This window comes from Cupressus sempervirens, chromosome 3, assembly GCF_028749045.1.
Source record: "Cupressus sempervirens isolate cs-2001-9-10 chromosome 3, ASM2874904v1, whole genome shotgun sequence".
In the NCBI taxonomy this organism is placed as follows: domain Eukaryota; kingdom Viridiplantae; phylum Streptophyta; class Pinopsida; order Cupressales; family Cupressaceae; genus Cupressus; species Cupressus sempervirens.
The window spans coordinates 1,003,361,326-1,003,378,344 of NC_143120.1; the positions used below are offsets into that span (position 1 = coordinate 1,003,361,326).

A 17,019-nucleotide genomic window follows, 5' to 3' on the forward strand; every position below is an offset into this window, starting at 1 on the left:
TCAAAGACAATAGGCATAAATTACAGTCAAAGCTTCTAATTTGTGCTATCACAATTGCTTGCAGTCAAAGCTCCAAATCCAATTGCTTCTTTTATTCACTTTTCTTTCAAATTAGTACTACACAATCAAAGTTATGCTTGCACAAGATTGGCAAAGCTTTCTTGCATACAACAAAAGATGACTTTTATAATGTGGGGGACGGTTCTTATATAGGAAAAGTGAGAAAAAGGAGGAAAAAACGAGAGCAACTCAACCTCTTTGACCTGATCAGACTAGGTGAGAAGAATTATGGGATTACATATCTGAAGGACATGTAATCAGATTACATGCAATTGGATTACATGTAATCCATCTTCTAAATCTACAAAGATGGAAAAATACTTGAAGAAAATGTTGAAACTGTTGATTTTGAATGAATCAATCTTGTAGATTGTCATGTCCCCTTTTTAGCTCTCTCTAGCAATGACATGAGAGTTAGCCTATTATAGAATCTCGTAGGCTAGCAATGGTGATCAAGGACTTAGTCACGGTTTTCAGCATATGGAATTGGTATTACAGGTAGTAATAGATCAGTTGAGAGCAGTTCCTTGATTTTAGGAGGCAGCTCCTTGATTATAGGAGGTTCCTACCTTTTAGGAGGTGGTGACATTTCCAAAGTTGAGGTTCTATGAGATTACCCCCTGGTCTCAATTTTAGGAGATTTGGGTGTGTTCCCTATATTTTAGCAGTATCCCTAGATTTGAGGGTGTGATTGCTAGTTGGCCTAGGTTGTCTGGCATTAGTCACAAGTAGGTGACAAATTCAATTTCATATTTTAGAGGTGTTTGGGTTGTTCTTTGGCTACTTGGAAAATATTTTAATATATTTATATATTCTCCTAAGCATTTTAATAATTAAAATAAGGCTGAGTGTTTAGCCATTTTGGAGTAATAAGGAGTTTTCTGGCTCCATTTGGATCGATTTGCCTATGTGATAGCTCATTGGAAAGAGCTCAATCTCTAGTATTTGAGTATCACTTGCTGGGACTTATTTGATACTTGAAGCTATTTGTCATTAATAAAGTAATGATTTCCTTCTATTTGGATGCCTTTATTGGGAAAATAATGTTATATTATTAAGTTCAAATGCAATCCACTTTAGGGTTCTTTTAGGGTTCGAATTGCCTTGGAGAGGGGATATAAGGAGAAGGCAACCTAAAGATGAGTATCTTTATCATTTTGTCAACCTATTTTGGATGCCATTGCTCTGGAAGAGCATTCCTCACCCAGGACGCAAACCCTAGTGTTGAAAGCAGATTTGTTGGGACGTAGCCTTCAACAAGATCAAATTTGAAGGTTCTTATGCATATAGTTTGATCACGGCAGAGGATCAATTTCTGGTATTGCAGTCAACTTTGCAAGTAGTGGATTTATTGGGAAGGCGGCCACTTTGGTTCAGCCTGGCTTTTCCTTATAGCAACTTGCACGAGGAATTCTGGAGTGTTATTTTGCAGCAGACCAGAGTTGTTTTATTGCAACGGCTTGGGCTCTATCATTTGAACTTGTTTGGCTATAGCTGGTTCCCATCTTCAACTGGCATTAACCTTGTTTGAAGTACATCTATATTGGTACTATTCTGAAATAAATCAAGCTCTACTAGTAGGGTTTTAGAATCATTTCCAAAATACTATGTATTGATGCATATGATTTGTATCACTTCTATTTTATTAGTTACTGTTATTTATTCATTGTAATACCTATATTCTGAAAAATACAAAAAGAAACAACCTTCTTCTGCAACTTCTATCTAGCTCTATAAGATCAAGAAAAAATCTACAGGAAAATATAATTTATATAATTAAACAAATAGTAGCAGCAAAGCAAATATCCATTTGGAATATTTCATAGATTATCGGCAAAGGCCTTGTAATTCGTGACGACCGTGGGATCGAGGATTCTTGTATTCCAAGTATTGATTAGATACTTGTGGACCACATGTCATGGATGGAAATTATATATGCATTTGGATAAGGGGCAAAATGGGACTTACGAGGATGGATTGCATGTGGGCAAAGATGGGCTTTCATGGGTATGGCCAAGAATGCAAGTTGGGATGCATATGGATGTGTGAAAATGACAACTTTGGTGTTTAAAAGTGCGACCTTTTACCAAAATCAAGTTCTCTAGAGGTAATTAGATGTAGTAATTATTTAAGGTACATATGTAATTAGGTTCGGAGGATGTAATTGCATGTGTTGAAAAACGGATGGAAAATGCATTGACATGGAAAGATGAAAGGTGAAAGGATGTGGATGCACTTGCATTCTTGGGTAGGATTCTTCAACTTTCTTCCAAAAAAGGAAACCAAAACAAGAAAGCAATCCACAAACATATCTCTTGCTTTGACTCAAACTTTGACAAACTTCAAAATGTTCTTCTAGATGCAATTTCATATTTGGAATTTCGAGGATTTTCAAGCATTTGTTGTAATGCCTACCCCTAGTTTACTTTTCATGTTGGATTGCCGGAATCTTTTAGGCCAATTTTATGATTAGCAGTACTTGGTTACTCGATTTGATTGGATGTTATTTCATACTCAGTTGATATACTTGATGAGCTACTTGATACATGATTATTTCAGGTGTTTATGTTTATCTTTTCAATGATGATGTTTTGTATGTTCATTTAGTGATTTTAGTTATTTCATTATGATAGATAGATGGATGACTTATATGCAGTTTCTATGGATACTTAACCCATACTGCCATGTGTATGGTGTACATGTATGGTTTACTTTATGTATGATGTTTCCAATATGGTTGAGAGAGGGAGTCGTAGTCACTTGTTAGTCAACATCTACACGATGCACCACTCCCCGCCATTGCATGTTTAGTTTAGATTATATGTATATGTACATGCTTGGATTTTATGCAGATTGTAGGTACTGAATATCGAATTCCCTGAATTGCCATGACGAGCATGCCCTATCGTAGTATCCCAATGATAAAGATGGAAGATAATTCTTGAGTCCAAATCCTAACCCTAAGTCAATTGTCCTAGAAAGTAGGACAAGTATCTGAGTTATTTACCCTTCCAAATTCGTCAAGTGATGTGAATTCATGATTTTGACCCTTCAGTTTGATCTAGTATTCTGGACATTATAATGGGTTTCCATATTTAGTTTTGTGTGTCTATTGTGAGTTTCAATTATAATTAAATCAAATTAAAGGATAATTAAATGATTTAATTTAATGAAAATTTTATAAAGGAAAATCAATATTTAATTATATTTAATTAATTGAGAAATTAATTAAATAAAAGAATTAAATTTAGAAGATTTAATTAAAATTCTAATTTTGGCGTAATTATATTTATAATTTAATAGTAATATATTTAGGAGCTTCTTTTTTGTAATAAACTCCTAATATTATTATTAGTTAAAATTAATAAATATTTTATTAAAATCATCTTGTGATTTAATAAAAGAGAGAAAGAATTAATTTAATAAAGTTTATTTTAATTAAATTGCAAAAAGGTTGCACATGAAATTAAAAATAAAATAAAATATTAAAGAAAAAAGTTTCATGTGATTTCAAAACCGAAACCCTAAAGGGAGAAAGCTCTTTATTAAGAAATTAGAGATCATTTCTCCACACACAGGTTTGAAGGAGCCAATTTTCGGAAAGAGGGTTTTCGAAAGAAAAGGAATTTGCTTGCGAGCTCTGTGCATTCGATCATTAGCATTAGATCCAGTAATTCTTCTTTTGGAATCTCTATCTTCTCCGTGTTTGTGGATTTGTATTCAAAACTTAATTGGGTTGAAACCCTTGTTTGTGAATTTATTGTTCTTCGTTTCGAAAACATTTGTAAATGAATTGAAGATTAGAACCCTTGTTTGGTAAATTTTAGAGATTCGTAATTTGATTGATTAAAATCGGGATGGGGGTTTGGAAAAGAAAATCAAGATTTTTTTTAATGAATTTGATTGGTTGTAATTATTTACTCTATCAGATCTAAGTTAGAAATGCTTAAAATATATATTTATATATATATATATATATATAAATAAATAAATAAAATATCGATTACCACAGTAATAAATTATGGTAATAATATTAATTAAATCTGGGGGTTTTCGTTGTTTTATTTATAAAAAAAGGAAATTACTCTATATATAAAATATAACGTTAAAAAGGGGAAGTAGGTCATTACCCACACCCCCCCCCCCCCCCCCCCATCGCTTACCTCCTTCCTCCTGCCGTTGAGCTGCCGAGCTATTGAGCAGCATGCAGAAGTTGTAAGTAGACCATAGCTGCTAAAGCAGCCTGCAACTGCTTACAAGCAGCGCACAGCTGCTTGTGCGGCCAAGACTGCGTGAGCCCAAGGGTTTGTGATCACGGGTCCTACAAACAATAGTTATATATATATTTTAATTTAATTTGTTTATTAAATTTTATTAATTAATTTTTTTAATTTTTTTTTGTGTTTTAAATATTAATTAAAATAATTAATATTAAATATGATTAGTAACTATTAATTAATATTAAATATTATTAGTAATTATTAATAACTTTTATTATATTATTAAATTAATATTAATTATTATTAATAAGTAATATTAATATTATTTTATTAATGATTTAATAATTATTATAATAATAATTTAAAGAGTTATTATTTAATATTAATAGCGTTTATTAAAAAAAAACTTAGCGACCTTATTTACCATTGTAGGAAATTGATCTTTTTTGTTTTAAATCAACAAGGTATAATTGGATTATTTATTTTTAAATCTAGTACTGATTTAATTAAATGATCATTATGAACTTTTAGAGATATATTTTTAAATGAATTATGAAAACTTGAACCTGGTTGTTTAATCAAAATCCTATGTTTTTAAAATCAAACAAAATATGAAACTATACTTGATGTGATATATAGTTACTGGTGTTGGGTTCGGGTTTGACTTAGTATGTTGACCAGTCAGGGTGTTTACCAAAGGCTTGGGGATTTTTGTTCTATGATGATATTATGTATATGATCTTTTATACTTGACCATGGTGATGTAGTCACATGTTTTCTATGATGAATTAGTTCAGTTGTTTGTTAATGCTTCCCAATTTCTTGTATAGAACTAAGGTGAATAGTGTGATTTTTCCTGGTGTAACCTCTGAGTTTTTGATTGGTTATCTTCTACTCCAGCTACTTGTATAGGACTGAGGTGGTTATTGTGTTTTATCTCTAGGTGCTTTCGAGTTGCTTGTAAAGGACTGAGGTGAAAATTGTGATTTTATGAGTTGTACTTTTCATGAGCTTAGGGTAGGTAATCTATGTACGTTGGGAAGTGGCTTGTAATGAAGGTTGGAGCCCTAAAGAAGTTTCCTGGGTAACTCATTGTAAGTTGTTTTGATAAGTTATAACATTTCATTAAATGCGAGTAAAATGAATTAATACGAGTCAATGTTTTTCCTTGCCCATGCCTTGAGTGCTAGTACAAGCTAAGATGGGAGTAGAGAGGATGCTTGGTTGCGACCTTGCTTCGTTAGTATGCCTTGTATGTACGAAAGGATACTGATGCCGCATAGAGATACTAGGGGGTCAGAGTCTAGAGAGGCTGCCAAGGTAACCTTAGAGTTGGCTCATGCGATGACACTTGTCCACTTACATAGTAGATTTCCTACATGTCTTTGTTGCCTCTGGGATTAGAAGTTACTTGTGTCTTGGTATCTTTGAGATAGATTGCTATCAAGATTTCCTTGACCTAGATGTTGGTTATGACTTGTGGATTGAAATCCATATGGGACATGAGATTATCTCCTCAGCACGGTGGGAGTGGGCCATTTAGGTTCCACAAGGTTAGGTGGTAGTGTTTCATATAACATTGAGATCCAACAGCTGGATGTCATTGTTGGATGTAGTTGTGCAGTTATTCCTTTCTTTCTGACCTTGCTTTTCTTGTTGGATGGTTATATCCTATTATGCTATATTGATTTATCAGAGATCTTATGAGATGATGTATTTTATTGATGTATATTCTTTGAGCTTTTCATACCCTGTGACTTGTACAATGGTTGATTATGCATTCTAATTTTGCCAAGTGGCATCTTATATAATTATATATTATTGAATTGGAATTGTACTTGTAGTAATTCTTTGATGTGGATTTGTTGTGTATCGGTTTTAGTATTAATAAAACTTATTTATATATGTGATTCAACGTCATGGGACCCTTAAGAGATGTATTCTATTTATGATGGTTGTATGTATGTTTGCTTCTGCTATATTATCTTTTGTTGTTATTATCCTTAAAAGAAAATGTTTGGCAAGCTTAGTGAAACTTTAGGTTAATTTCTTTTGGGTTCCTGGTGGGGCATTATATTTGTAATGAGAATATTTCAACTTATTTAAAGAAAAATTGCAAAATACATGGCATACCTTTGAACAAATGGACAAGATGAGCCAAAACATGCAATATAATAGCAAAGTTGAAATCTTCTACTTGCTTGAAGCTCAAAGAGCCAAATGTGGAAGAAAGAGAAGTTGAAATGAGAGACACTTCTTCAAAATCGAACTCTCCAAGTGTATTTGCATGCAACAACTCAATATCCTTTGACTCTTTCAATGTTGCAAATGCAAATCTATATGCACAAACACTTGCTCGTTTTTGCATGTAATGGCAAAATGCAAGTCACAAAAACCTTCAAAATGCAAAACCTTTTTGCATGTATAATGATCTTAAGGCATCTTTAATAAAAAACGTGCCCTCTCAGTGCTCATACATGGGTCGTTTTTGCAAGAAAGAAACAAAAACGTGATTCTCCAATGTCAAAACAAGCATCCAAATGCATTTATATGGCCTCCAAATGCAAAAACGTGACTGGAAACATGGACTTCATGGCTCCAAAATGCAGAATTCTGGGCGTTTTTAACAAAAAATGTGACTTTGAAATGCATGTATTTGAAACGTTTTTTTACTTTGGAATGCAAAAATGGGTTCCTCAAATGCATTTGCATGTGTTGGAATGCAAAATCAGGGTCTATGGATGCATTTACATTTTTAGAATGTATTCATATGATGGTTGGAAGTGCAATTTGCACTCTAAAGGACACATTGAATATTTGCGTTAAGTTTAAAATGCATGTAATAGTGCAAATCACGCTCTCAATGGGCCATTGTATATGTTATTTTCCTTTCTAAGTGCAAATTGCACTCTAGAAGTGACATTAAATGTAATGCCTAGCATGTACAAAGCCATTTCCATGCAAATCAGACTCTTGGACGGTTATTGCATGTTTTTAAAAACTTAGTATTTACATGTTTTAGTGCAAATTGCTCTCTAGAAGGGCATCTGCATGTGACGCCTTGGCTGGAAATGCCTTTTACATGCAAATCGGACTCTAGGAATGCATTTACATGTTTTAAAAACTCACTTTTTATTTGCATAAGTCCATAAATTGCATTCCTAGTGCAAATCAGACTCTCAAGATGCTATTACATGTAAAGTGATTTGCATGTAAAGGAGAGTTTTCAAGTAAAGTGTACTCTAGGAAGTCCATTACATGTTTAAAATATGCATTTTCAAGCCAAAATTGGATTCTACAAATGCATTTGCATGTAAGCATTTAAAAAAGACATGTAGTTGGGTTGCACAACTTAAGTGACCAATTTAGCACATGTCTAATTGATCATTGAGTTAATATCACTTAAAGGGACCAAAAATAATATTTACACTATATAATTTAATATCATGTGCACATATTATTCAAAAAGTAATATTTAACTTAGATGTTTTAAAATAAAACATAAAGTAAAACTCAACATTAAATTAAAACTACATAGTAATAAAGTCACTTAAGTGAAAAATTAAAAAGCAACTCAACATGAAAACATAACATAAACTGCACTATAGTCACTTAAGTGATAAAGTAACTTAAAAAATAATATAAAGTCAATTTATGTTATATTTTCCAATAAGTGAATGTCAACATTAAAATATAACATTGATATCTTAAATATGTGATTGTGCCTAGAGAGTCCACTTTTTAGGCACTTAAATTGTCATATCTTTTAACTACTAAGTTTGATTAACCCCTAAGATATACCAAATCGAAGGGAAAACAGAAAGCAAGAGATTGGATAAAACAAAAAAATTAAAAGCAACTAAACACTCATGCAAAAATGCAAGAAAGGACATTGAAGGCTTAAAAAATTGAGCATAGGCTTAATAAAATGAAAACTGAAAAGGACTTGACGAAAACCTTCAGTAAAAGGAGTCATTATACAAATTGGGGTTGATTGATTGATCAATGTTAGCCAAATAAATAATGAACTATCTGAGAGAAATGCGAAACTAAGTTGAAAAAGTTTTGTATTGTAACCTACATTTTGTGGTGACAAAATGCAAGACAACACCATGTATACTTCATGCCTTTGGGAAAAACAATCAAATCTTCAGGTGCAATCTCGATAGTCATTGTAGCCATCTGAGTACACTTCTAGATAACACCCCTCCTTGGTTGTATAATTCCATAGAAACTTACTTGGAGGGCATCCCCGTTTGGACTAGGACACCACTTTGAGCTATGAAAAGCGGGTTTAAGAAGGATTTCTTTCGATCTGTATTCCCATCTTCTCCATCATTGTGGTTTGGGATGCACCCATACCATTGATTTCCCATTTTACACTCTTTGACACCTAAGATTCAATGATGATAATATGATTACATATTAAAAAAAAAGGGATATTCTGCAACAATGCTTAGCTTACACATTGAACATAGTCTTTTCTCATTGCTAAGAAAATACTGATAAAATTACTCCAGCAAATATATGATGCACACTATATTTCTATCAAGACCTAACAAGAATGAATATGCTCGCATGAAGAATAGAACATCTACAGAGACACTGCATCATACAATACGCCTATTACATAAAATATTTCATTTTTAATAACTCAATACTCTTAAATGATGCAAAGAAAGAGTCACATAGACCAAAACATTGTGTGTTACATATCCACGCAACTAATCTCCAAAACAAAGAGGCACGAACATAAATTGACAGTACTCATTGACAATGAGAGGAGATGAACCAACAAAGTAAGACACCACCAACATAGTCAATAATCATTTTAATATGATCACGGTCAACATATATAAAGTCATGTGGGAAGAGAAAATCAAGAAAAAAGGAGCTCAAAGCCAATATTAATTGCTAGAAGAAGATAGTAACATATGCACAAAACTTAAATAATAGAGAGCTCTTCCATGACAGAAAACGCGAACATACATGGGCAGAAACAATATGGAAAGATTTTGTAGCAACATATAAATCACACCAAAAGAGAATCAACAAATAGTATGCTTAGATAAATAACCAAAACCAAAAACTAAAAATGAATCAAGCAACATTGCATCAATAGCGGTAATGATCTATTTCACAGCTATAGAATTCAACACATATAGATTACCTACAAGATACTCATTGCAATCTGCAACAGGTACACAAACTAATGAACAAGAGAAACTCCCTTATTTTCTATAATCTAACGTGACTCTAATACCATGTTAATGTTTTGCCCAAAAGTAAAGATAAACAACAATAAACAAAATAAAGAACACTAAGACACAGAAAGTCTCAACAATTTATGCTGGGAAAACCCTCCAACTTGAAGGGAAAAACCTAACCACACCAAAAATATATCTTTTATTAAATAATGGATGTCTAAGTACAATGCTTCTAACTGAATACCATCCTTATCACACAAAGAAAGCATATATATCTTGAATTGAGAGACTCTTCGTATCATAACCAAAAGTCTCTTCATTTTCCAGATGCAAATCTCTTCATATTTCCAAATGCACGTCTCTTCGCATGCTGCATGTCTTTTCATATTTCCAAACAGGTGTATATGAAAGGCCACCATTCAAGTAATTAGGATATCTCTTGCAGCCACAAACATCAACATAATCAAGTATCATGATTGTTGAAATGACTGTTTGCCAAATCTATGAAATGATTGTTGTTTGGTAAAGCTCAAATCATTAACTAATCATAGTATGATCAGTTTGCCAACAGGCATAGTGAAAAACCATTCTTATATGTAGGATCACAAACTTCAATGTCTAATCAATGTTGAGCAACCATATTTGTTGAACAAAGGTCAAAAGGAACATCACCCTACATTCAATTTGAGCCAATGCTGATTGAAAAGCATCTAACCTCAATACCAATTGAAAGAGATTACACAAAATGTGGGCTATTGTGAGATTATAGAGGAATAGTTTTGAAGAACCTTATTAGAATTACACCCATTTGACAAATGGTGCGCTGTGCAATTGTTGTTGCACTTAGTCATGCAGCAGTACTTTTTGGTGGGAAATTGAGAAAAAACCTCGACATTACTTGGGAAACAAATCTTATGATCACAAATAATCATCACTAAAAGCATTAATGTAGAAATCACAAGATACAAAAATTCAATGAATGAATAAATTGTATGGACTTAGTCATACTCGCCCCAGGTTCACCTCGGATGGACCTACAGGAAAGTACCAGGACCCTGTTCAAACTCACAGAGAATGGAATCCAGACCCCAAACATGGGTCTGACTAGATTGGGACTCGGGCTCTATAGAGGCTGAGCCGATAACTTAGCATAATCTCAATACTACTAAAGATTTGTTTGTTTTAGCAGAATACTAAATATTTTGATTAATTTCAATACACTGAAGATACTAAACTTGAACATGTTAAGCCCCTTTACATTGAAAACTTGAAACTAATAAAGGTTGATACAAACTCAGGATTTTACAGATAGGATGAGAAGAGAACATAGCCTATGAACAGATCCTTCCTTGGTCTTTGACTCCACTAATAGCATTCAAGTCTCTCCTGGCAATTGGAGTATGATGTATCTATACTATTATTAAAAATGTCCCAAGTTCTTGTATAGGCTTTCAAAGTTAATTTGTTTTTACCAGTTTATACATATAAATATTAGAGCCTTAAGCACATAAAGGTTTGCAACCTAATTTCTTTTTCACCATAAATTTGCCCCAAATTCATTTAAGATTTTCAATTTTTTTTTCATATTTTAAACCAAGAAACCCAGAATTTTAAACAAAAAGAAGAAGCTTTCTTGCAGACGTAATCAGACAATAGATTGATGATAAGGATTTGTTTTGTCTTCTTGTGGCTAAAACTAAAACAAACCTGATCTGGAGTAAGCTTGAATTTTTCGTTTCCGAGAGAAAATGTTAAATTTGGCATGCTTGATAGTTGATCACAGTCAACAAGTGATTCTCCATTAGGGCTTGGTAATCGTTCACAAAGCTACACATAAGAAAAAGAGTCTTAATTATTTCAAAATATTTTATACCAAAAATATCTCAGTATGCATGCTACATCAGAAATTGACAGGATAGGAACTGAGGGACTAATGTAACTTGATTCAAGTAGCTTAGAATTTGTGCTTTAGTTTTGTTAAGAGCAAGTTGATTCTCCACCCAAACAACTGCCATCTCGCAAATACTGCACAAGCCATTATCAAAACCTGAATATGCTTCTGCTTCACTTAGATCTTCTTCAGGAAAATCAACAATTCCAACGCTGCAAAGAGATCATTCCCACTTTTACATGAAAAACATTTCAATAAAGAAACGAACAACTTTCACATTATGTATCTAGAAAAGGCCGTGAGTGAAATCTGACACGAAGAATTGAGCAAGGAATAAAGTTCTAAAACACAACGCCCTCTCAGGCCAAGACCTAGTTTGAGATCTCAAGGTAATATGTCTTGCAAAGAACATAATGAAAAATTTGTACCAAACACAAAAAATAAAATAAAATAAAAATCTAACCTGACATGCCTTGTACCATCATAAAAGCACAGGCCTATTTGTGAGCATATCGCATGAGGAACTACCTGCAACCACTCAGTTTAGAGCACATCAACTACAATCAGTTTATCTGCTAAGAATTCCATTTTTGAATCTTAGCAGCTGAAAATGTCTTTTCCGTAAAGATCATTAGATGCAATGTATAAATTGATGTGTCAGTTGACAAGCATCAGTCAGACCTTTTCTGTCAAAAGCTTCAATATCAGATCTCCATACTGTGACACAACTGTTTTACATTCTTGGCTTACAATACCCGATGCACCAATAGCATGGTTGATTTGTGTTATTATGCCCTGCATCACAAATCGAATTCACAGGAAGACACTTTTCAGGCTGCATGTTTATGGTTTGTAATTGGTTATCAATAGAACTTATAAACAATCTATCACAAGAAATCCAAACATTTCACCACATCACAATAAGATCAGTTGAAACAGAACAAAAAATGCATCATGCAATTCCAATATCTTAAAACAAAGTTTTTTCATCTAGGTTGCTAGAAGTATGCCTTCAGAATTACAATATTTAAGGAGCTACTGTCTCCTATCAGGTTATATAATATTATTCACGCTTTCATGATTAAACTTTTAGATAACAGAAAGCATCACGTAGTTCAACATTCCAAATTTGTGTCAAAACATCCACAAATTCTTGCTTTGTAGCATATAAGTTTCACATGTTCACAATTATTTAGAAATAACCACCAATTTCTGACAAATGCCACCAATTTTTGCATGGCTACCATAATCATTACCAAAAGATACAAATCCTTGCAACAGTCATTTTTCAAGGAAGTCTTACTGTCTCTAGATTTAGATAGCCATTAAAATGATGATGAGTTTAATATATGAAATCATAAAGCAAATTTCTTTGATAGATTGCTCTTTAAGTTCAGATAGGATGACCACATATTGCACATTTACTAGATACACCAGCCAATACATATCTAAAATAAATTTGGACCTACCAATTATAGAGTAGAAACAACATCCAAGAATTTGATAATTCAATTAATAATTTCCATGCTGAACCCTCCTACAAGTCTTTTTTAAGGGCAGAAGCCTCCTGCAAATGCATATCTATATCCATAGCCAACTTCTATCAGAATGAGAGATCTTCATTACAATTTCTAATATTAGCTTCTTATCTTTGTTTCATTCCATTTTGCATGGCCTGCAAGCCAATAAATGCCTCATAAAAAACATATTACTAATAGCATAATTTTTCTGAAGAGATATAATTAGTAGATTTCACGGAAACTGTGCATTGTTTCTAGGCTTTAGAGAAAACCTCTTATAAAAATCATGAAACAATCTTCATTAGCTAAATTACCCATTTTGGTCTTGACTAAGTTACTGATTCAGGTTCGGGGACAGATTCTGATGCAGGGACCTGTTTGTGAATTTGTGAATTTCTTTTCCATCACAATTCACTTGGGTTCGTGTGTGCGTCTACACACACACACACACACACAATATATATATATATATATACAAAAAAAAAAAATAGAAATATACATAATTGTAAAACTGAATCATTTCATAATATAAAGTTATGAACCTATGATGCTTGATCATTGATCAATGCCAAATTTCAAGACTCAAAGATAGACATAAAAAATTTGAATACTAGATCATTGATCTATGCACATGATTCTTAAGAAAATCATCACATTGAATTATTGAATTACAAAATGATAATGTAAAATATAGTTCATTAAAGTTTGAAAAATGATTCAATGTCCATGAATCATGAAAGTTTTCATTATTGATCAATCATCAAATTGATTATCAAGAAAATCCGGATCAATGGGGTCTTCAGCAGCTGGAAGTGGTATATCAAAATCTTCATTGGAACCCAAACCAGTTCCACTCGTACTAGAGGCCCAGAGATTGTTGTGTCATCATCATCATTGTCCACATCAAGCAAAGTGGCTCTAGCAAGATCCTGAATGGTCATATCCAATTTAGTAGACTCGGGTGCCATGGGTGCCACATCCCAAAGCTTCTCTGCCCCTTCTTGTATTCTGGATCCTTGCGTACCACAAGGCGCAAGTTGTTGTAAACAAACACCAAATCTTCTATTTTTTAACCCAACCAGTTTTGCTTCACTGAGTGGATAAAGGAATATGTACTCCAACTCCACTCAATGGAAAAAGATCTCTTAAACTAGAGAGAAAACCACTTTGAACCCAAGAATCTCTTATTGGTTTTTATTGGGCCTCAAAGACATTTTTTTGTGTAGGTGAGAATTGCATTGGACAAGTTTATATCTAAAGCTCCTTCACCAAATGTCAAGCTACTTATACTCTGAAAGAAAGTCTCAGCTTTGTTTGGTCTGCTACAATGGCAGCTAAAAATGGTAGAAAGTTAGTTCCACACTTTAAGACATACATTTTGATTATTGGAGAGATCAAATGATAAAACAATAGGTAAGAAGTAAGTGACATAGTAGTAGAAAATGGGTATACTGAACCTCAAAATTGGGATTTGTTGAGTGTAAAAGATCTGTTAATGAAGAAAGATCAGAAGAAGGACAATCAAACGTTTTTCCATATTTAGTGTAACAGATCCAAGTATTTATCCAAAAATTACAGGTCATATGACATCAAAGGAATTATGGACAGCTCTTAAAAGTTCGCATTGAGGTATAGATTAGATAAGGGTTGCAAAGTTTCAAACCCTAGGAATGATTTTTGAGAATTTAATCAGGAAAAGTAATGGAAAAATTTGAAGATTATTGTGTTGGAGAACAAACAAAGTGAATAAGACAAGAAAACATGGGGAGGTTGTGAAAGATAATGCAGTTATGAAGATTGAGAAATTTCTTACATCCATGTGGACACATATTGTTCTTACTTTGAGTGCAGAGATTTGGATACTCTAAAGGTTGAAGATCTGATTGGACCATTAGTTATATATGAAGAATACAACGTGTATGGGGGGTCTGGATCAATTGTTTATGTCAAAGGTAAAGATCAATAATAATCAAGAAGCAAGTACTAGTTTTTCTCAAGGCAATCATGCAGATAGCCCTTATCAAAGACTTGATTCTGATTCCAAAGGAAGAGGACAAAGTAGAGGCCACGATCTCTCGAGAGGATAGGGCATATTTAATGTAGCAAGGTAGCTAGTGCAATGTTGCAAGAAATTTGGTCATATAGCAAGATTTAGCAAATTCAAGAGAGCAAATGAAGAATATCAAACTATGCACAAGAACAAAAATGCAAATGAATATACGAAAAAAGGGAAAGACGAAGATCCACCACACCAGCCTCTTTCATATAATGAAGTTCAAAAAAAGAGTAATGAGGTATGGTTTCAAGATTGAAGTTATTCTAATCATATTATAGGTTGTAGAAAAGATTTGCAAAGATGAAAATTTTAGAAGTAAGACTGGGTGACAATAAATTAGTTGAAATACTTGAAAAAATAAAAATCAGATATACACATTATACAAAGGGGAGAAAATTGCTCATGTATACCACTCATCACAACTAAAGCATAATCTGGTGAGTGTTGGTTAACTTGTTGAGAAATGACCTAAACTTGTATCTAATAATAATGTGTGCACTAGCTATGATGTAAGATGAGTACAAAGGGAGAATATTTCTCATGTATACCAATCATCACAACTAAAGCATAATCTAATGAGTGTTGGCTAACTTGTTGAGGAATGACTAAAAACTTATATCTAATAATAATGTTTGCACTAGCTATGATGTAAGATGAGGAAAGATAATTGCAACACTAGAGACGATGAATAATTAAATGTTTGTAATGTCCCCAACTAGGACTTTACTTGTTTTACCTTATAATTCTAAACTAGGGTTGGAATTGTGCCAGTAAAGGTAATGTTCCCAATGATTGGCATACATCATTGTGTGTTTAAATAGGATTCAATTGAGAAACAATGAATGATTCATAATACATCTAGCAGTCAACATATTTAAGCCCCAATTTCTTACTTTTCTCCTAAACATCAATCCTAAGGAGGATGGGGATTTACTGTCATAGGGCTCTTGAACACCAATCTATAAGAAGACTCCCTCAAGGTATTGAGAATGCATGTTCATATCCATCTCAGAACTTTTCCCTCAAGGCATTGGAACGCATATCATTACCCATCTTGGATTCACCTACCTTGTGAGGATTTACTTTGGCTCTCCCTACACAACACCAACCTATCCTCTAAAGGGGCTACAGAAAGTGATTAAGGAACAACAAGAGTTTTCTTATATCTTTTGTATTATGGAATATATATAATATAAAAGTAGCAATGTGTAGTATTCTATTTCCTAACAAGTGAGAGACCATTTAGTCGACCAAAATTATGCATTATATCAGTATATAAGTCTTCTATATTTCCTTATAGCAGTCTGATTTGTTGCTTAAACTCGGATAGTTGTCTCTTATTCGATTGATTGGATGTCTTATTCTCTCCTCTTAAATATTGATCCTAATGAATTAAAAGAAGAGATAAATTTCCAATTCTATTCCATATTGATCCCATTCCCCCCTTTATATCTTTTGTGAGGAAGGGTCACACCTCTTCACCGTGTCTTTCAGTTTCAATGGTCACACCCTTTCACAATTACCACCCTCCAAAAGAGTCTCAACCCTCCATCATCGCTGCCCCTCTGGAAATTATTTCCTGCATCCATCAATCCTTACTTAATGCCTATGCTCCCTTTATGCAGATCAGAACTATCTTATATCTTAGAGCAAAACTCACTATGATTACTTTCCTTATTATGATCCCTTCTTCTGTGTTGCTTTCAACAAATGTCCTTCCCTCCTATTTATATCTTCATCATGGGAGAGTCACAACATTTCATTATTAAAACCTTCCAAGAGAATCGCAACTCTTCATCCTTTATGCCCTTTGAAAGAGTAACAACCTTTCGTAACTAACACCTGAGTCACAACCCTTCATCAGTTCTTCCCCTTCCAATCTTCTTCCATTACTCCTTCCTTAGTCCCTATGCTCTCTTCTATCTTCTTTTCTCCTTCTCCACATCCAAATGAAATTCTCTTCTCCATTTATATGTTATGTTTGAGGGAGTCACATCTTTTCATTTCACAAATTTTAACCATTCATTAAACTTCATTAAGTTTTAATTACATTCATTTTATATTT

General features: G+C 33.3%; 1 protein-coding gene across 2 annotated transcripts in view; it reads right to left on the reverse strand.

The window, feature by feature from the left end:
* The window catches only part of LOC149570132 (aspartic proteinase A1-like), a 49,700-nt gene that overhangs the window by 18,852 nt on the left and 13,829 nt on the right, over positions 1-17,019 (reverse strand). The window contains exons 8-12 of one of the 2 annotated variants that reach the window (XM_089822798.1): positions 12,060-12,173; positions 11,842-11,906; positions 11,428-11,590; positions 11,195-11,314; positions 8,469-8,673 (exon numbers count right to left, since the gene is read on the reverse strand). In XM_089822798.1, coding sequence (XP_089678924.1) covers positions 8,575-8,673; positions 11,195-11,314; positions 11,428-11,590; positions 11,842-11,906; positions 12,060-12,173 — 561 coding nt within the window. In that variant the 3' untranslated portion in view covers positions 8,469-8,574. Of the gene's footprint in view, positions 1-8,468; positions 8,674-11,194; positions 11,315-11,427; positions 11,591-11,841; positions 11,907-12,059; positions 12,174-17,019 lie in introns of those variants that run through there. The other variant, XM_089822797.1, reaches the window with a different exon arrangement.